This window comes from Schistocerca americana, chromosome X (genome assembly GCF_021461395.2).
Source record: "Schistocerca americana isolate TAMUIC-IGC-003095 chromosome X, iqSchAmer2.1, whole genome shotgun sequence".
In the NCBI taxonomy this organism is placed as follows: domain Eukaryota; kingdom Metazoa; phylum Arthropoda; class Insecta; order Orthoptera; family Acrididae; genus Schistocerca; species Schistocerca americana.
In genome coordinates this window covers 804,618,621-804,640,413 of record NC_060130.1, presented here as the reverse complement: position 1 = coordinate 804,640,413, position 21,793 = coordinate 804,618,621, and the positions used below count along the sequence as shown (strand labels likewise).

The following is a 21,793-nucleotide window of genomic DNA, read 5'->3' as shown; positions in this document are numbered from 1 at the left end:
TAGCAAAACTCATCTACTACTGTAAGTGTCTCATTTACTAATCTAATTCCCTCAGCATCACCCGATTTAATTCGACTACATTCCATAAGCGTCGTTTTGTTTTTGTTGATGTTCATCTTATATCCTCCTTTCAAGACACTGTCCATTCCGTTCAAATGCTCTTCCAAGTTCCTTGCTGTCTCTGACAGAACCACAATGTCTATCGGCAAACCTCAAAGTTTGTATTTCCTCTCCATGGATTACGAATGCTAATGCTATCTCTCCGTATAAGGCTAGATTCTCATCCATATATGTTACAATATTATGTGGATGTAACGTAACAGTATTAGGAAACTACAAGTCCACATTGCTGAATTCGCGCTACGTGCTCCGCGCGACCTTGAACCGGCCTTGTTCGCAGGTGAATACCAGCGTGGCTTATATAGTAACAGCAGGCATGTTAGTGCGAAGCTGAACCGCGTTATCCATCCAGAATTCATCAAATACATACTTTGATTGACGCTGTACCTGTTGTCTTCAGGATGATATAGTTTGAAGTTGAGTTCTATAGCTTTGGTAGACCTGCACGCATAAGAGTCCGCAAGAGAGTAAAATGGGAGCACTTGCTGCAACCCCCTCCGCAACGGAATCCGGAGTACAGTTTTTATTCATTTTTTCATTACAGAAATCTGGCACACTTCTAGAAGTGGTTTAACCAATTGTCAAATTATCTGGCTGATCGCAGTGAGAAAGTACTATAGCAATTACTATCTTATCTTTAGAAGTGTAACACCAGACAGTCGAGTGCGGGCTACATTCGTTTGTCAGCCGTTCTCCCTTCCATAATAATGAACACGCTGCTGTACTGCGGATCAAACGATGGCGGAAGAAAACCGCTCTTCTGTACCGTGCCGACTTTCTTAATTGGCTTCTTGGAAGTATTGTTACAAAGTTGGCTACGAGCGGCGCCCCGACTGTAGCGGAATGAAATTCCCCGTCTCACCTTCAACAATAGCTAACTACATCGCTTCCTGAAGCATTGTATGGTTACACAGAACGCCAAGTGATGCAGCGTGTGCACTGCGCTAGGCTTTAATGCTCGCTTTACCAGCAGCTTTGTCGGCTTCATCACGAGAAGGTATGCAAGAACACGTTTCGTCATTTCATGGTGCTGGAAGGAAGTGTAGTCCGCGTAAGGCAGGCTGGTGAGTTAGTTTAGTATATTATGTTAATTTAACAACAAGGGAACGTTATTGCCAGGTCCGGAAATTCAGACTCGAAATGAGGCTAATCCCGTGAACTTCAGTAGGCTTAAGTCGGGAAAAACGAAAATTCATATTTCTCAGGGCTGGCATGGCCCGGCGGGAGTCAGCAACTTTTGTGGGAGAAGGATGTATACCTCTAGCAGAGCAGTCAGCTTTACACTCCCCCGAGAGTTCTCCTGCAGTCCTTTCTCTTTGCGAAAAACCTTCATTTCCGACACACATCTTCCGATATCACCAATATGACTTCGGGTGACGAAGGCTATATAGGTTTCTACCAACATTGTAAGTCGTTTTATGGGTTTTCTCATATCACAATACTGATTAAGATCACTCTGCGGTTTTCTACGCGTATCTGACATCTGGGTTCGCAATGAATGGCTACCAGTATTACTCTTACCAAAATTACACACAAGAAATTTAGTAAGCTGTGACATACACTTATGGCCATTAAAATTGCTACACCACGAAGATGACGTGCTACAGACGCGAAATTTAACCGACAGGAAGAAGATGCTGTGATATGCAAACGATTAGCTTTTCAGAACATTCACACAAGGTTGGTGCCGGTGGCGACACCTACAACGTGCTGACATGAGGAAAGTTCCCAACCGATTTCTCATACACAAACAGCAGTTGACCGGCGTTGCCTGGTGGAACGTTGTTGTGATGCCTCGTGTAAGGAGGTGAAATGCGTACCATCACGTTTCCAACTTTGATAAAGGTCGGATTGTAGCCTATCGCGATTGCGGTTTATCGTATCGCAACATTGCTGCTCGCGTTGGTAGAGATCCAATGACTGTTAGCAGAATATGGAATCGGTGGGTTCAGGAGGGTAATACGGAACGTCGTGCTGGATCCCAACGGCCTCCTACCACTAGCAGTCGAGATGACAGGCGTCTTATCCGCATGGCTGTAACGGATCGTGCAGCCACGTCTCGATCTCCGAGTCGACAGATGGGGACGTTTGGAAGACAACAACCATCTGCACGAACAGTTCGACGACGTTTGCAGCAGCATGGACTATCAGCTCGGAGACCATGGCTGCGGTTATCCTTGACGCTCCATCACAGACAGGAGCGCCTGTGATGGTGTACTCAACGACGAACCTGGGTGCACGAATGGCAAAACATTTTTTCGGACGAATCCAGGTTCTGTTTACAGCATCGTTATTGTCGCAACTGTGTTTGGCGACATCGTGGTGAACGCACATTGGAAGTGTGTATTCGTCATCGCCATACTGGCGTATCACCCGGCGTGATGGTATGGGGTGCCATTGGTTACACGTTTCGGCCACCTCTTGTTCGCATTGATGGCACTTTGAACAGTGGATGTTACATTTCAGATGTGTTACGACCCGTGGCTCTACCCTATATTTCAGCAGGATAATGCACGACCGCTTGTTGCAGGTCCTGTATGGGCCTTTCTGGATACAGAAAATGTTCGACTGCTGCCCTGGCCAGCACATTCTCCATATCTCTCACCAACTGAAAACGTCTGGTCAATGGTGGCCGAGCAACTGGCTCGTCACAATACGCCAGTCACTACTACTCTTGATGAACTGTGGTATCGTGTTGAAGCTGCATGGGCAGCTGTACCTGTACACGCCATCCAAGCACTGTTTAATTCAATGCTGAGGCATGTCAAGGCCGTTATTACGGCCAGAGGTGGCTGTTCTGGGTACTGATTTGTCATGATCTATGCACCCAAATTGTGTGAAAATGTAATCACATGTCAGTTCTAGTTTAATATATTTACCCAATGAATACCCGTTTATCATCTGCATTTCTTCTTGGTGTAGCAATTTTAATGACCAGTAGTGTATGCACTTGATAATTTACACCTCGGCAAAACTGTTTCCTTAGCCAAAGCGGCTCAAAAATATTGCAATATTGGTAACATCTTACACGAAGCATCACTGTGGTATGATTTTTGGTCAATGACAGCATAAACTGAAGTCACATAACTTATTGCATACCTCCTGACATCGTGTCGGACACCTTTTCCCCAAGCGTAGTGCCGCAGCTCGACGTGGGATGGACCCAACAAGTCGCTGGAAGTCCCCCGCTGAAATACTGAGCCATGCAGCCTCTATGGCCGTCCACAATTGTGAAAGTGTTGCAGGTGCAGGACTTTGTGTACGAACTGACCTCTCGATTATATTCCATAAATGTCCGATGGGATTCCTGGCTGTCAAGTCATTCACTCGAATTATACAAAATGTTCTTCAAACCAATAGTAGACAATTGTGGCCTGGTGACCATGGTGCACTGTCATCCATAAAAATTCCACGGTTGTTTGGGAACATGAAGTCCATAAATGGCTGCAAATGGTTTCCAAGTAGCCGAGCATTGCCATTTCCTGTCAATGATCGGCTCAGTTGGACCAAAGGACCGAGTCCACTCCCTGTGAATACAGCCCACACCATTATGGAATCACAACCAGCTTGCACGGTGTCTTGTTGACAACTTGGGTCCACGGCTTCGCAGGCTCTGCGCCACACTCGGAACCCTACAGTCAGCTCTTAGCAACTTAAATCGAGACTCGTCTGACCAGGCCACGGTTTTTCAGTTGTCTATGGTCCAACCGATATGGTCACGACCAAGGAGATGCGCTGCAAGCGATGTCGTCCTGTTAGCAAAGGCACTCGCATCGGTAGTCTGCTGCCATACCAAATTTCACCGCACTGTCCTAATGGATATGTTCGTCGTACGTCTCACATTGATTTCTGCAGTTATTTCATGCAGTTCAAAATGGTTCAAATGGCTCTGAGCACTATGGGACTTAACATCTGAGGTCATCAGTCCCCTAGAACTCTGAACTACTTAAACCTAACTAACCTAAGGACATCACACACATCCATGGCCGAGGCAGGATTCGAACCTGCGACCGTAGTGGTCGCGCGGTTCCAGACTGTAGCGCCTAGAACCGCTCGCCCACTACGGCCGGCTATTTCATGCAGTGTTGTTTATCTGTTAGCACTGACAGCTCTACGGAAACGTCGCTGCTATGTGTCGGTAAGTGAAGGTAGAAGGCCACTGCGTTGTCCTTAGTAAGAGGTAGTACCTGAAATTTGGCATTATCGGCACATTCTTGGCTGTGGATTTCTGAATACTGAATTCCCTTACGATATCCGAAGTGAAATGTCCCATACGTCTAGCTCCAATTACCATTCCGTGTTCAAGGTCGTGCTGTCAAAATCACGCCGGAAACCTTTTCACATGAATCACCTGAGTTCAAACGACATCTCCGCCAATGCACTGTCCGCCTGTAAATTGTGTACCTGATACTACCGCCATCTGTATATGTGCATATCGCTATCCCATTTCTCTTGTCACTTGAGTGATACCTATAAAACTACCAATCACTGATATTATTGATAGACATACAGAGATTTTCCTTTTATCGAAAAGGCTGTATTAACTGCTCTTGCCTTACCCGTTACTACATGCACAGCTGACAGATTCTTCAGTACTCTAGGAAGAGTGAAACTGGTTATGTTCTACAATGAGTAAAAACAGGTTATGTGAGCTATACATGCCAAGCGTTCACATAAGGAAAGTGACTGAAAAAACCTTGATTTTACGAACTTAATCATTGACAAATTTGGGCAACAACTTCTGCGATTGTGATTCGTTTTCAAACAAGATCAGATGTAATATTACATTTTGTGTAGTTTCCTATCACATGTAGTTTTTCAATGTTATTCTTTCCTTCAGCATTTCTTGTTAGGAAAACTACTATATTATTTCGAACTGGAATTTGTGAACTTGAACTTGATATGATCGAAATTGCGTTTTTGTGAAAGTGAATGGATTTTTTTTATTTTTTTTTATTTATTTATTTTTTTTTTTTTTTTTTTTTTTGTAAGCAGTGTTTCAGATATCAGTGTAGAAGCATTTTTGAGATTTCTCTGCAGTTTCACTTTCGAGGAAGATCAGTCAAAGGCTATTAATGCCTGGTTATTTCTGTTTATAACCAACAGTATTCTCATAACGATTTTTTCCTACTTCGTAATATTCACATTCAATGTCACTTTAACATTTTTCATACATGAATAAAAATATCTTTTGTAAATGTTTTATACTTTATTTCCTAACTTATTGATCCTTTTGTTAAACATGAGTCAGATTTAATCGTGAAAGGATATAATGTTAGATCATCAGCTTCAAAAAATGTTTCACATGCATGATCGTTTTAATAACACAAAAAGGTTTACTTTGAAGGTAAGCACGAAGCCATGCTTACTTTTCATGTAGCAATGTAATCTATATAAAACAAATACTGAGTAGATAACTACCATTTCTCTGGGATATAATAATAAATGGCAGCTTTCAAGTCTTACCACCTCCCTCCCCCCTCCCGAAAAATTTCTTGGACGCCCATACCTCCATGTCCTTCCACTATAACCGTGCAGGTATACGGGAATGACATGCTTAACGCTTATAGAATACTACAACAGCGCTGGATCATATAGGGCTCGTCCTGTGAACAAATATAATTAACATCAAACAAATCCCTACATATAGAGGCTCACTATCTCCCAGTCTAAAGTTGTAGCGAGTGTTTGATATGCAATCTTATGGGAAGCGTAGTTGCTTGCAGTCGCCTTTTTCATGCCCTCTTCGAGCTGGGAGAAACATTATAAGAAGGGCTGCACTCACTTCCCGCAGAGTTCACACACTGCTTTCATTAAGGGTATCGCAAAGCTCTGTAGCTGAAGCATTGATGGTCAGAGTAAAAACGCACTCTGTTGGCATTATTTACATCTTATCAAGTTAGCGCACAAATTTTCTACATTCCATTCATGTTCATAATTCTAGCGTAACTTCTTTGTCTGAAACTGTATCTTGATATTTTTGTCAGTGCCGTGTCATGCTTTTTGATAACATTCAATATGTAACTTACGATTTATAGTTTATTTTTATTTTTATTTTACTTGAGAAAATCTCCAGCTCTTAGTATCTAGACAACGAAGGAACAACTTCTTAGTTCGACATAACTGATAATATAGTACAACGACTATCACGTCTACAAAAAAGTTCGTCATGGACAGAAAGGGAAGTGGGAAATGGTACGCTAAATGCAACGGCGTAATGATTGTGCTGTCTGTGTATTTAGATACGAGCGACCATTGATTTTTATGACATGGTTACGGTTGTGTGCCCACGACTCTCTCGTGTGGAGTGGGAGCGCCGCACGCCCAGGCCGTGTTTGCAGCGTAAGCTTGCAGACGTTACCATGGAAACGTAAACAAATGGCACGGTATGACGGGTAAACACTAAACACTTTCTGTTATTGGAACAACTATGGACATCAGTGTGCTATTTCCCGCTGCTCCATAGGAGTGGTATCTAAAAGAAAAGAAAAAGAAGAGGGGGGGGGGGGATGCAGATAACCATTGCAAATATGCATTTAGTCACTGCGTATCTCAAAAATAAGTGAATAAAATAAATAGCGGGAACATTATCGTTTAATGGCCCACGACGAAAGCAACATGGATGTATGCCAAACTCGGATCTGTCAACGATTAGGAACGCGGAATCGGCCGTGTCCCTTTCACAGCGACCATCACGACATTTGCACTGATCTATTTAACCCTTAGAGCCCCAGTTGTTTCTGTCTCAAACCACAATTTTATTCATATTGTTTGAAAGTACCAGTGTTTTTAGCACGAACCACAGATACTACTAAATGCCTGATGCAACAACGGTATTTCCGAAAACGGGTCCAGTGACCTAACTTAGCTGTGCTTTACAGCCCCAGATATAAGCGGGCAGGAGACATGCCACCCTCTGCGGATTCACGTCCCTTGTTCATGCATGTTACGCTTAGCTACTACGTCTTTCAGTTCCCTGGTAGGTTTAAGCATAATAATTTACATTTTTAATAGGTCTGCAGTTACCATTATACAAAGCAGATGATGGGAGCAGTGGTATACAGCATAGCTGCAGTGGATCGAATACTGGTTTCATTTACGCGAGGAACGTTGTTCTGCTGTCTACGCTAATCTAGACTAAAATTAACATTATGCATCTTCTTCCTTTTCAACAGATAGTACACAAACATAATACACGACGAAACACAGGCTACTTGGAATACAGGATTCAGAAACACACCGCGACGTTACGCACAACTGCACTTTTTGCCGTAAAGCTGTGTGTTGCATACGTTAACAGCGGATTCCAACATTTAACACTACATCGTTTTTACCCGTAGTCAGCAAGTAAAATTACGAGAGGGGAGGCGGTAAAATATCAGCAGACGGAGCTCTTCTCGTGGACGAATATCGTCTGAAACCACCAACTTGGCAAACGAAGTGAGCAGCTCGACCTACAGATCTAAGGCCTACGAGGTGTGTTTGGAGTGCTGCTGCTGGGTCTGTGGTTTAGTGAAGCCCAACGGCGAGGTTATCAGGGCCCTTACGAAAATGAGTAGGAAAAAAGTGGTTAAAACGTATAAAATGTTATAAAAAGATGAAAGAGGCAATCTGACACAATTGCACTTATTCTCACACAATCTCACCACGGTCACCCGCATAATCACATTATCTCATATTCGCTACATAACATGGACAGTCATATGTCCTAAAACTGTGAATTGAAACGCAAGTGATAGAAGAGGAAAGCTAAAATAATTTCACAGGGATATGTGGCTGCCTGCTCACTTACAAAAAAAGACTTGGATAATCCACCCACCAAGGTAACACATTAAAAACTTCTCTCTATAATTTTAGGGAACAAGTCAGAAATTTCACAGAACCTTAAAAATCGCTCCACATTCAGGTCATGGTCAGTTAAAGCAGAGGACAAATTTGAAGGACAATTTGCTACGGCCCTCTCGTAAACGAAACTGTGACGCACTGCGATCTGTACGCCATAAGCACTACACATTCTACATCTACATCCATACTCCGCAAGCCACCTGACGGTGTGTGGCGGAGGGTACCCTGAGTACCTCTATCGGTTCTCCCTTCTATTCCAGTCTCGTATTGTTCGTGGAAAGAAGGATTGTCGGTATGCTTCTGTGTGGGCTCTAATCTCTCTGATTTTATCCTCATGGTCTCTTCGCGAGATATACGTAGGAGGGAGCAATATACTGCTTGACTCTTCGGTGAAGGTATGTTCTCGAAACTTTAACAGAAACCAGTACCGAGCTACTGAGCGTCTCTCCTGCAGAGTCTTCCACTGGAGTTTATCATCTCCGTAACGCTTTCGCCATTACTAAATGATCCTGTAACGAAGCGCGCTGCTCTCCGTTGGATCTTCTCTCTCTCTTCTATCAATCCTATCTGGTACGGATCCCACACTGCTGAGCAGTATTCAAGCAGTGGGCGAACAAGCGTACTGTAACCTACTTCCTTTGTTTTCGGATTGCATTTCCTTAGGATTCTTCCAATGAATCTCAGTCTGGCATCTGCTTTACTGACGATCAACTTTATATGATCATTCCATTTTAAATCACTCCTAATGCGTACTCCCAGATAATTTATGGAATTAACTGCTTCCAGTTGCTGACCTGCTATTTTGTAGCTAAATGATAAGGGATCTATCTTTCCATGTATCCGCAGCACATTACACTTGTCTACATTGAGACTGAATTGCCATTCCCTGCACCATGCGTCAATTCGCTGCAGATCCTCCTGCATTTCAGTACACTTTTCGATTGTTACAACCTCTCGATACACCACAGCTGTTGTTGTTGTTGTTGTCTTCAGTCCTGAGACTGGTTTGATGCAGCTCTCCATGCTACTCTATCCTGTGCAAGCTTCATCATCTTCCAGTACCTACTGCAACCTACATCCTTCTGAATCTGCTTAGTGTATTCCTCTCTTGGTCTCCCTCTACGATTTTTACCCTCCACGCTGCCCTCCAATACTAAATTGGTGATCCCTTGATGCCTCAGAACATGTCCTACCAACCGATGCCTTCTCCTGGTCAAGTTGTGCCACAAACTTCTCTTCTCCCCAATCCTATTCAATACTTCCTCATTAGTTATGTGATCTACCCATCTAATCTTCAGCATTCTTCTGTAGCACCACATTTCGAAAGCTTCTATTCTCTTCTTGTCCAAACTAATTATCGTCGATGTTTCACTTCCATACATGGCTACACTCCATACAAATACTTTCAGAAACGACTTCCTGACACTTAAATCTATACTCGATGTTAACAAATTTCTCTTCTTCAGAAGAGCTTTCCTTGCCATTGCCAGTCTACATTTTATATCCTCTCTACTTCGACCATCAGTTATTTTGCTCCCCAAATAACAAAACTCCTTTACTGCTTTAAGTGTCTCATTTCCTAAACTAATTCCCTCAGCATCACCCGACTTAATTCGACTACATTCCATTATCCTCGTTTTGCTTTTGTTGATGTTCATCTTATATCCTCCTTTCAAGACACTGTCCATTCCATTCAACTGCTCTTCCAAGTCCTTTGCTGTCTCTGACAGAATTACAATGTCATCGGCGAACCTCAAAGTTTTTATTTCTTCTCCATGGTTTTTAATACCTACTCCGAATTTTTCTTTTGTTTCCTTTACTGCTTGCTCAATATACAGATTGAATAACATCGGGGAGAGGCTACAACCCTGTCTTACTCCCTTCCCAACTACTGCTTCCCTTTCACGTCCCTCGGCTCTTATAACTGCCATCTGGTTTCTGTACAAATTGTAAATAGCCTTTCGCTCCCTGTATCTTACCCCTGCCACCTTTATCATCTGCAAAAAGCCTCAGTGAACTTCCGATGTCATCCACAAGGTCATTTATGTATATTGTGAATAGCAACGGTCCTATGACACTCCCCTGCGCTTTGTTATCTAGGAACTCTTCAATCCAATCACACAATTGGTCTGATAGTCCATATGCTCTTACTTTGTTCATTAAACGACTGTGGGGAACTGTATCGAACGCCTTGCGGAAGTCAAGAAACACGGCATCTACCTGTGAAGCCGTGTCTATGGCCCTCTGAGTCTCGTGGACGAATAGCGCGAGCTGGGTTTCACACGACCGTCTTTTTCGAAACCCATCCTGATTCCTACAGAGTACATTTCTAGTCTCCAAAAAATATTATACTCGAACATAATACGTGTTCCAAAATTCTACAACATTGGAGGGTCCTACCGCAGGGGCAAGAAGCTATGCGTCATAGGGCTGTGTACTAAGCGAAGGCTAGTAAGAAGGACCTCTTCCCGTCTGCGTGACTGGAAGAAAGTACGCCATGGCCGAGCTGTTGACTTTACTAGATGGAGCTTATTGTCTATAACTGTCAGCCACCAATCTTATTTCTGTCTACACATGACACTATAACTCAGCAATGAGATGATAGATTGTACGGAGAGGGCACTTTAAACTGATTATGGTGACATGCCGCCTATGCTGCTACATTTGCCATTTAGGGTTCCTTAAAAAACCTATGCGCCTGGGTATCCAGTGGAAAGGCACCTCATTTCCCAGACTTTGAAGATAGAGCAGTGCGTCCTGGATATTCTGGACTACTTTATAAATTTCTTATGCTCCCAGGAACCTTGCTACTGCTCGCAGACCGCCCTCCACAGACTAATGTCGCAACGAAAGCTACTTATTTTGTAAGAATGTACTCACCATCTTCTGGTGTTGTAGAGGATTCACGGACCTCCACTACTTTCTCCTGCCTGGGAGAGTTGATCACGAACGAAAGTACGCCCATGTAGCAAACGATGCACCATGCATACGCTCATATCAATATACACTCCAAGACACAAAAAGACGCACCACAAAGGAAGTATCGGATTGAAAGTCGATAGGTGCGACGTACATCCACAGACGAATTATTGCAATCTCAGAAAAAAATTGATAATTTATTCAAGAGAAAGAGCTTCACAAATTGAGCAAGTCAATAACGCATTGGTCCACCTCTGGCCCTCATGCAAACGCTTATTCGGCTTGGCATTGATTGACTTGAGTTGTGGGACGTCCAGCTGAGGGATATCTTGCCAAATTCTGTCCACAGAGCTGGTTGGAGGGCCCTGACCATAAGGCTCAATTGGGAGAGATCCGGCGACCTTGCCGACCAAGACAGAGTTTGGAAAGCACAAAGACAAGCAGTAGAAACTCTCGCCGTGTGTGGGCGGGCATAGCATTCTGAAATGCAAGCCAAGGAGGGAAACAAAATGGATCTTAGAACAATGTCGACGTACGGCTGTGCTGTAAGGGAGCCGCGAACGACAACCAAAGGGGTCCTGCTATGAAATGAAATGGCACCCCCGACCATCACTCCTTGTTGGGCCGTATGGCGGGCGACAGTCAGGTTGGTATCCCACCGCTGTTTGGGGGCGTCTTCAGACACGTCTTCGTTGGTCATCGGGGTCATTTCGAAGCGAGATTCACCACTGAAGACAATTCTACTTCAGTCAATGACATTTCAGGCCGAAGACGTGTCTTGAAATCGCCCAGACAGCGGTAACATAGCCGACAACCAGGAGTGACGGTCTGGGGTGCCACCTCTTTTCATAGCAGGATCCCTTTCGATGTCATCCGCGGCACCCTTACAGCACAGCGGCAAGTCGACGATATTCGACGAGCCATTTTGTTTCCCTTCATGGCAAGCCATCCTCATTTCAGCGTGATGGTGCTCACCCACACATGGCGAGAGTTTCTACTGCTTGTGTTCGTGTTTGCCAAACCTTACCTTGGCCAGCAAGGTCGCCGGATCTCTGCTCAGTTGAGAACGTTTGGAGCAGTATGGGCAGGGCCCTCCAACCAGCTCGGGATTTTGATGATTGCTCAACAGGACATCCGTCAACTCTGTCAATCAATTCCAACCGAATAAGTGTTTGCATAGGGGACAGAGGTGGACCATCCCGTTACTAAATGGCTTAATTTGTGAAGCGCTCTCTCTCTCTCTCTCTCTCTCTCTCTCTCTCTCTCTCTCTCTCTCTCTCTCTCTCTCTTTTGAATAAATCAACCATTTTATCTGAAATTGTAATCACTTGTTTGTCAGTGCATGCAGGTCTACTGATTTCCGTCCCATTCGCATAATTCCTTCGTAGTGCGTCGGTTTTCGTGTTTTAGAGTGTACATAAAGTACATGAAGTGTTTAACATCTTACTGGAAACGGAGCAAATGTTCGGCCTGGACATAGATTGGGAACGAAATCGGTCTTGCCATTTTGGAAGGAAAGGAAACCTCCCGATATCTGCCACAAAGAAAAACGTAAATTTGAGTGGCTGGACGGGGATTTGAAACCTGCTCCTCCAGAATGCGAATACAATGTCTTAGCCATTGTACTACCTCTTCAGATTGCTCGAGATGCTATTGTCTATGAAAAAGACAGCTCGACGCGGGGTTCTAGGGGAAACTGACTTAGACAACTTGTCACTATGAGACAGAGTAATCAAGAGCGATGGCCTCTGCAGTACAGAACAAAAGCAGATGTATGTATCTCTGTAACCAGTCATAACAGTCAAATACCTACGGCTTCCTTGCAAAGAGAAATGCAGTGAAACTAATACGTAGTCTTAACTATAGTAGTGACGAAACAAACGACCCTTATTTACTGGCAGAAATCTGTGAAACATTAGGCTACCTGTAAAGGAGACGATTTCCAAGACCCTTAAGGGACCTTTCCTGAGTACTGTTCATATCTTTCACGAAATTTCAATCACCAACTTTCTCCTCCGAGTATAAAATATTCTGTTGACGCCCAATTACATAGGGAAAAATTACAATCGTAATAAAATAAGAGCTGTTCTTTTTTCCCGCGCGCTGTTCGGGAGTGAAAAGGTAAGAAAAATTGTGTGACAGTGGCTCGGTGAACCTTCTGCCTCTGTGAATTGTAGGGTTTTCATGTAGATCTACATTCTCAATATGACTAAAGAAAACAAGCACGTGCTTCGTTAACAAAATGATAGCACGGAAGGCACTGAAAAAAATTGCTGGTAGTAACAATACGTGAGATATGCAGAGAAATAACTTTCGAAAGAAAAAAGTACTTAAAAATACTGATGTAATCATTTAATTTGTCTGTAAAACGATAAGAACAAGATAATGGAGACAAGTTCATAGAAAGTGTTATGTTACATCTACATCGTAAATGAGGTAAGACTGCTGATGAGAAACTTCGGCCCCATATTTGTCAATATTCCTTTTCTTTTTTTTTTTTTTTTTTTTTTTTTTTTTTTTGTACAAATCAAACATTGTCTGGGTGTAACAATTTGTAAAGATGTCAAATACAATGATCACGAACGTTCAGTTGCCGGTAAACCAGGTGGTATACTTCGGTTCACTAGTTAAACACAGGGTGTCCCAAAAATAATATACGTTCTGCAAAGCATTATGTAGTTAAAACTATCGATCGCTGCGCCACGGCTCGGTTATTGGAGAAACGAATACATTGTCTAGTTTCTATTCATTGGCGCTAGATGTTGGTTGTCTTCTGTTCCCTTGGTTAGCGCCAAATCATGCAAAATGGCTACTCCGAAACAGAAGTCATTCTGTGTTCTCGATTTTTCAAAGTGTAATTCCGTGATTACAGTGCTAAGACGTTTCTGGTTGAGCTACCAAACTGGTCCTCCGAATGGACGACAGTTTGTGGAAACGGGATGTGTATATAAAGGAAAGATCCCTGGCCGCCCTCGTGTTTCCGACAAAAATGTCCCACAAAATCAAGCCGCTTTCCAACGTAGTCCTACGAAATCAACTCGTCGTGCCAGTCGGGAGTTATAACGCTCTCCAACAACAATTTGGCATGTTTTGAGACATGGGCTGGTCATGGAGCTGTTACAGGTTCTATCTCGTAACGTCAAACGCAAACGTGTGACTTTTCTGACGAGCTTCAGAATGCTATTGACAGTGATAACACTTTCTCACGGAGCATCCTGTTCAGTGATTAAACGACTTTCCATCTTACTGTGAAAGGAAACAAACACAATGTTCGAAATTGGGGCCTACAGTACCCACATGTACACAGTGAACATGTACGACATTCACCCAAAGTGCTTTGTGCGATATCCCACTCATTTGTTTACGGCCCATTCTTTTTTGATGGAAACGCGATTAACGGTCAGCATTGTCTTCCTATGTAAGGAAACTGGTTGTTTCCGAGACTGAACGGGGACAACTTATTTTTTTAACAAGAAGGGGCACGCTTCACCGGATCTGAAAGAAACTCTATCGGGCCGTTGGATCTGTCGTCAAACGACGGGGATTTAGCACTTCTCAGCTGGCCTCCACGGTCACTGGATTTGACGCCCTGTGACTTCTTTCTGTGGGGTTTTATTAAGAACAACGTTTATATCACAGAACCTAGGGGAGTTGAAGAACCGGATCCGTACTGCCGTAACATCAGTAACGATGGACATGTTTACCCGAGTATGGGAGGAATTCGAATATCGAAGTGATAGTGCTCGTGTCACTAGTGGAGAGCATATTGAACATCTGTAACCAACACTTGAGAGAGTCTTAAATATGTGTCCCAAGTTTCATATTTGTATGTCTCACAGTTTATTCAATATATGCGTTCGGAACACCCCATACTATGGAAATGCCAACGGCCTTGCTGCAGTGGTAACACCAGTGCCCGTCAGATCACCGAAGTTAATCGCTGTCTGGCTTAGCTAGCATTTGGGTGACATTTCGTGTCTACAGAGCGCTGTTAGCAACCGGGGTGCACTCAACTCTTGCAATGCCAATTGAGGAGTCACTTGACTGCGAAGTGGTGGCTCCGGTCAAAAACTGACCCGCGCGGAGTGGCCACGCGGTTTGAGGCGGCATGTCACGGATGGCGCGGCCTCTTCCGCCGGAGGTTCGAGTCCTCCCTCGGGCATGGGTGTGTATGTTGTTCTTTGCATAAGTTTAAGTAGTGTTTAAGTCTAGGGACCGATGACCTCACTAGTTTGGTTCCTTAGGAATTCACACTCATACACACAAAAACTGAGACCGGCTGGAAGAGCGGTGTGCTGACCACATGCCCCTCCATATCCGCATCTAGTGACGCCTATCGGTTGAGGATGACAGGGTGGTTGGTCGGTACCGTTGGGCCTTCCGAAGCCTGTTCGGACGGAGTACTATGGAAATTCAGTCAGCCTACAAAGAAGATTGCTTACGAAATACTCGTGCGACCGATCCTAGAACACTGCTCAGTCGTGTGGGACTCATATCAAACAGGATTAACGACACATGTTGAACGTATACAAAGAAGGGCAGCACAGATGGTCATAGGTTTGACTGACACACAGGAGTGCAGCACGCAAGTGCTACAAACCTGAATTAGGACACACTTGAAGACACATGCTGATTATCCTGCGAAAACTTATGTACACAGTTTCAAGTGACGAATCTAGGGGTATACAACAAGCCCCAACGTGTCGCTCACGCAGGGTCCCCGAAGAGAACACCCGACTAATTACAGAATGCACAGAGACAATTAAGCTGTCATTGTTTTTGAGTGTTGAGTTGCAGAGAAAGTTTCTCAGTCTCCTTTCCGCATCCAAACTTGAATTCTATCATTAGCCAAAAAGTTTTTCTTGACCTGTTTCCTCGGTAACAGAGCAAATGAGGCACAGCTTTCACGGAATTCTAATATTGTTATCGACGAAGGAAAGACGTCCGGGATCTATGTGGGATTTCTCCAACCAGTGAGCTGGAGCGTCTCACCCCTGCAGACAGCCTCACCACATATTAAGAAGCAGACGCAAATCGATGTTAGGAGATGTTCTGACCTGATGAGAACAAGGCCGGCCTCTTCTTTGGCAAGCTGCCAAATCCCGAGCTGCCGCTTGCCACAGATCCCGCCACTGAGCCGCTGGAGTAGTCGTCTCTCCTCTCAGAGCCTTCCTCTTGTACAACTACAGGTTTATGTTTTAGAGATGGCGACGGACTGAAATCAGAACAATTGCGATGAAGCAGCTTGCCATAACATAAATATTTAAGTATTTTGTCAAATTTTCCAAGCCATTTTACATTTTTCAACGGAAAAAACAGCTTTTTCCAGCAAGAACGAACAACCTAATGCAAACGAACTTCTTAAAGTTTACCAAATTTTCACATAATCCGATGATTCATATATGAAGGTGTAATGAGACCAAAATGCCAGTTTAAAAGATGAGAAGTTATGAGTGGCGCTGGAGGAGAGAGCTGAAGTCCATACAATAGAAAGCGCTCCAATGAAAATGTTTGAATATCAGTCAGTTACTACAGCATTATCTTTAGAACAATAACCGTTTTGAACCTCTGCTGGCTATTTGTTTCAGAGGAGATAATTCAGCGATGCCAAATGTATTGATGTTTCAAAATATGTTGACTACTGCCTATTACACACAAATGAAAACGTGATTCTGACGTTCTACAAACGGTTAGGACTTAAAAAGTGAAAAAACTTAGTTAGTTTCTTCGTCATTTTCCATAAATTATACTGAAAGGTACAGGAATCTATTACATTTTTAATACTTACACTTTAAATAAAATGTCTCCCGACAGCATATTCATTTTAACGGATACTCTCAGCATAGAATTATCTTGCCTATGCCGGGTATCGTATCCTTCTAGCAGGTACCTTCGAGTCGTCTCCCCAGATCCGGCGAACTCGGCAAGATTCAGGTCACAAAAACCAAGCTTCTGGAATGATCTTCCACCTTTCACTTCCTGAAACGCAACAGAAGCTTCAATGACTAAATTGTATGACACATGATTCATTAAGTTCTTCGCTGAAAATGCATTGCTTGAAAAAACTTTTGCAATTAACTGAATGTTAGCCGGCAAACGTAGCTATGCTAAGTTGTTAAGTACGTCTGTTGAGTCCCAAATAAAAGAGTCATGTCACATGAGCGGACGTTGATGTAGGAATTGTGTGTTATCGTCTGGTGTCCCATGGTGTAGCACTGGAACAGCCTAGCAACAGTGGAATCTTATGCCGTTGACCTTAAGCATCCGTTTCATGTGGCAGGTATGCAACTTAAAGTAAAATGAACTGCAGGTAGTAACTTAAAGTGTAGGTAGTGCGTGCACACGTCTGCATACTGTTGATATGTGGATATTGACGAGTACGGAAACTAAAGTAACACGTGCACTAATCCAGGAAAGCACCACTGACTTAAAACATTCTACGTTGTAGGTTATACTGTCAACCGCACCTTATTCGTTGCTCCATGAGACTATTTCCAGAGTTTATGGATTTTAAACAGTGTACTGGCGTTCAACCATCTTCGTGTGAGGCCACATCACATTTCTTACTGACCTTTTAAATACGCAAGCATTGGTTGTAGCGTTAACGTTTCACTGCGATTTACCCTCCTCTGTCACGGAAAGAGTTATTTTCTCACACACGTCACTAAACTGAACTGCGCTCAAGTAGACCAGACAAATGCAAAAACGGCCACAGGTATTAAAATTTGCTCTTGCAGTGCAGAGCCTGAGATGATATGACCGGTCCAAAAATATGTAACCTTACCGACCACCGACGTCGATTTGAAACGCAAGCAAAATTGATGTTAGTTCTTTTAACTAAACCACAACACTGGCAGTGAATTATAAGTCAACCAGCGGAAGCAACGTCAATTTCTGAGTAGTGACAATTAGCAAGAATGGACGGATGTATACCCACTCAAAGGTGTCTTCCGGGAAGCTAGTAAGCAACTGGAACAAAACTTGATCTCTCTCATTCCAGTCAGTCACATTTAGTGGAACACCAGCCATCTAGTTCCGCAACTTCGTTGGTGTTACACGAAGACCGCATTGTGTACACTTCCCTCAACCATTTCTCTTCTTAGTTCGGGAAAGTAAGCAAATCCTCGTTTCAGTCCCTCACAAACTACAACGCAGATCAGGCCCATCTGCAGCCTGGATGGTTTTAAGGCTTCTCACACGACTACACTACTGGTCATTAAAATTGCTACACCACTAAGAAATGCAGATGATAAACGGGTATTCATTGGACAAATATATTATACTAGAACTGACATGTGATTATATTTTCACGCAATTTGGGTGCATAGATCATGAGAAATCAGTACCCCGAACAACCACCTCTGACCGTACTAACGGCCTTGATGCAACTGGGAATGGAGTCAAACAGAGCTTGGATGACATGTACAGGTACAGGTACAGCTGCCCATGCAGTTTCAACACGATAACGCAGTTCATCAAGAGTAGTGACTGGTGTATTGTGACGAGCCAGTTGCTCGGCCACCATTGACCAGACGTTTTCAATTGGTGAGAGATCTGGAGAATGTGCTGGCCAGGGCAGCAGTCGAACATTTTCTGTATCCAGAAAGGCCCGTACAGGACCTGCAACATGCGGTCGTGCATTATCCTGCTGAAATGCAGGGTTTCGCAGGGCTCGAATGAAGGGTAGCGCCACAGGTCGTAACACATCTGAAATGTAACGTCCACCGTTCAAAGTGGCGTAAATGCGAACAAGAGGTGACCGAGACGTGTAACCAATGGCACCCCATACCATCACGCCGGGTGATACGCCAGTATGGCGATGATGAATACACGGTTCCAATGCGCGTTCACCACGATGTCACCAAACACAGATGCGACCATCATGATGCTGTAAACAGAACCTGGATTTATCCGAAAAAATGACGTTTTGCCATTCGCGCACCAAGGTTCGTCGTTGAGTACGCCATCATAGGTGCTCCTGTCTGTGATGCAGCGTCAAGGGTAACCGCAGTCATGGTCTCTGAGCTGATAGTCCATGCTGTTGCAAACGTCGTCGAACTGTTCGTGCAGATGGTTGTCGTCGCCAAACACAGATGCGACCATCATCATCAGGCTGTAAACAGAACCTGGATCCATCCGACAAAATGACGTTTTGCCACCATGCACCCAGGTTCGTCATTGAGTACACCACCGCAGGCGCTCCTGTCTATGATGCAGCGTCAAGGATAACCGCAGGCATGGCCTCCGAGCTGATAGTCCACGCTGCTGCAAACGTCGTCGAACTGTTCGTACAGATGGTTGTCGTCTTGCAAATGTCCCCATCTGTCGACTCAGGGATCAAGACGTGGCTGCATGATCCGTTACAGCCATGAGGATGAGATGCCTGTCATCTCGACTGCTAGTGATACGAGGCCGTTGGGACCCAGCACGGCGTTCCGTATTACCCTCCTGAGCCCACCGATTCCATACTCTGCTAACAGTCATTGGATCTCGACCAACGCGAGCAGCAATGTCGCGGTACGATAAACCGCAATCGCGATAGGCTACAATCCGACCTTTATCAAAAGTTGGAAACGTGATGGTACGCATTTCTCCTCCTTACACGAGGCATCACATAAACGTTTCACCAGGCAACGCCGGTCAACTGCTGTTTGTGTATGACAAATCGCTTGGAAACTTCCCTCATGTCAGCACATTGTAGGTGTCGCCATCGGTTCCAACCTTGTGTGAATGCTCTGAAAAGCTTATCATTTGCATATCACAGCATCTTCTTCCTGTCGGTTAAATTTCGCGTCTGTAGCACGTCATCTTCGTGGTGTAGCAATTGTAATGGCCAATAGTGTATTTAACCAAATACTGGACTGACTCCATCTTTAGAAAATGTTTGAAGAATGAGTGAAACAACAACATGTGAAACATACGTGGCAGGCTTCTAAAGCATTTTACACGTCTGAGGTAATCAATAGAATAGTTTAGTTACCACGAAGTCTGCGGTGCAGTCAAGTGTAACTGGCCACTCGTCTCCGTGGTCCTGTTGTCCTACGACAATAAAAGAGGTGGCCCGGAGAAATCGCAGTAGCATTCTGCGGTTAAAAGCGGCCGTAAAAGGCGGAAACAGTTTTGAGATAAGATAAACTCTACCGCCGTAAATGAAGTCTTACAGCTTCTCACTTCACGTGAGAGGAAATTTGTTTGCCAGGTTTCGATGCCTGCTTTGTTCAGTGTATCATGTTATCAACATTTGGCCCACTGCAAATATGGGCATTCACCTTCTCATAAACGTCCATGTCGTTAGCGATCGAACACCAGCCCGGCTGAACAATGACGGGCTTTTACAATGAACCATTCGAGCATTCGCCTGCAGCATTCTACGAAAAATGCAGATAAACGTAGGTCTCGATGGCGGAATGCGAATTTGAACTACTCTCTTATCACATACAAACCGCGTCTTAAGTATTCGCTGAACAGAGAAATCTGGAGTTGTGCTCTGCCTCTGATCTCCATGACAATTAAATAAAAACATAGCATTATTCCTGCTTACTAATAGGCAAACAAGCCATGTCACTTAATAATGAAACGATATATTTCTCTATTCCAAATTTTATTGAACCCAAATTTTAAAGAGCTGTCAGGCGTTAAAATTAGCTTTGTGTACACATTTATTGTCGTTACTACAAGCATTGGACAAAATGTAACTTAGCTTTTCAATGGAGGGAGTTATATGTGATGTAGTTCTTCTGAAATCTCCGCTCAATTTGTAAATCAAAGATCGGTTGAAGCACACTAACTACATCCAATCGATTACTTTAAAAGGAAGATCCTTTGTTCACAATAAACTCAATTTCTGCGAAAAAAAAGTTTGTTCTGATATAACATTACACACCCTTTCGGCTACTACATAATTGTCACTGAAATTATTCGTCGCCTTCTATATCCATATTTTTACTTACATACACTATCACAATTATTCGTTTGATTTATGATTTCGTATTTGGTTTCTTTTTCAGAACTTATCTGCAGGATTACTAACATTGATTAGGCTTCAGAAACACTTCTTATGATATCCAAACCATATTTTTGTACGATGTCCTCGGAACGCGTATCACATAAACGTTCTTGCAATGTATAATCTTAGGGTTCTTTGTCATCAGCTCACAAACATCCTCCAAGCCTTGTTAGTATCCAACGATGTAGCAATGTATAAGCTACTGTACGAGTTTGTCAACACTGCCAACATCAAGCTATAGCTCCCTGCGCTTATAATCTAATGCTCTTGTTAGTTAAAATGCTAGCGGAAGACTAAAGCTCAATTAACTCTGCAGACTATGGAACGCTCAGCCTCTAAATGTATGTCACTACGTACCTCCTATGTGTACATGTCAGAGCCGGCCGGAGTGCCCGTGCGGTTCTAGGCGCTACAGACTGGAGCCGAGCGACCGCTCCGGTCGCAGGTTCGAATCCTGCCTTGGGCATGGATGTGTGTGATGTCCTTAGGTTAGTTAGGTTTAATTAGTTCTAAGTTCTAGGCGACTGATGACCTCAGAAGTTAAGTCGCATAGTGCTCACAAGGGAACCTCCCCATCGCACCCCCCCCCCCCCCCCCTCAGATTTAGTTATAAGTTGGCACAGTGGATAGGCCTTGAAAAACTGAACACAGATCAATCGAGAAAACAGGAAGAAGTTGTGTGGAACTACGAAAAAATAAGCAAAATATACAAACTGAGTAGTCCATGCGGAAGATGGGCAACATGAAGGAAAGTATGGGCTTATGAGCGCCGTGGTCCCGTGGTTAGCGTGAGCGGCTGCGGAATGAGAGGTACTTGAGTTCAAGTCTTCCCTTGAGTGAAAAGTTTAATTTTTTATTTTCAGTTTATGTGACAAATTCTTATTTTTTCATCACTTTTTTGGG

General features: G+C 43.8%; 1 protein-coding gene across 4 annotated transcripts in view; it reads right to left on the bottom strand.

The window, feature by feature from the left end:
- LOC124556685 (protein FAM102A) overlaps positions 1-21,793 on the bottom strand; it is a 460,608-nt gene that overhangs the window by 74,772 nt on the left and 364,043 nt on the right. For all 4 annotated transcript variants that reach the window (XR_006968659.1, XM_047130653.1, XM_047130654.1 and 1 more), the window contains exons 3-4: positions 16,673-16,863; positions 15,942-16,099 (exon numbers count right to left, since the gene is read on the bottom strand). Coding sequence is in view for 3 of the 4 variants with exons in the window: in XM_047130653.1 (XP_046986609.1) it covers positions 15,942-16,099; positions 16,673-16,863 (349 nt within the window). In the remaining variant the exon portion in view is untranslated. The remainder of the gene's footprint in view (positions 1-15,941; positions 16,100-16,672; positions 16,864-21,793) is intronic.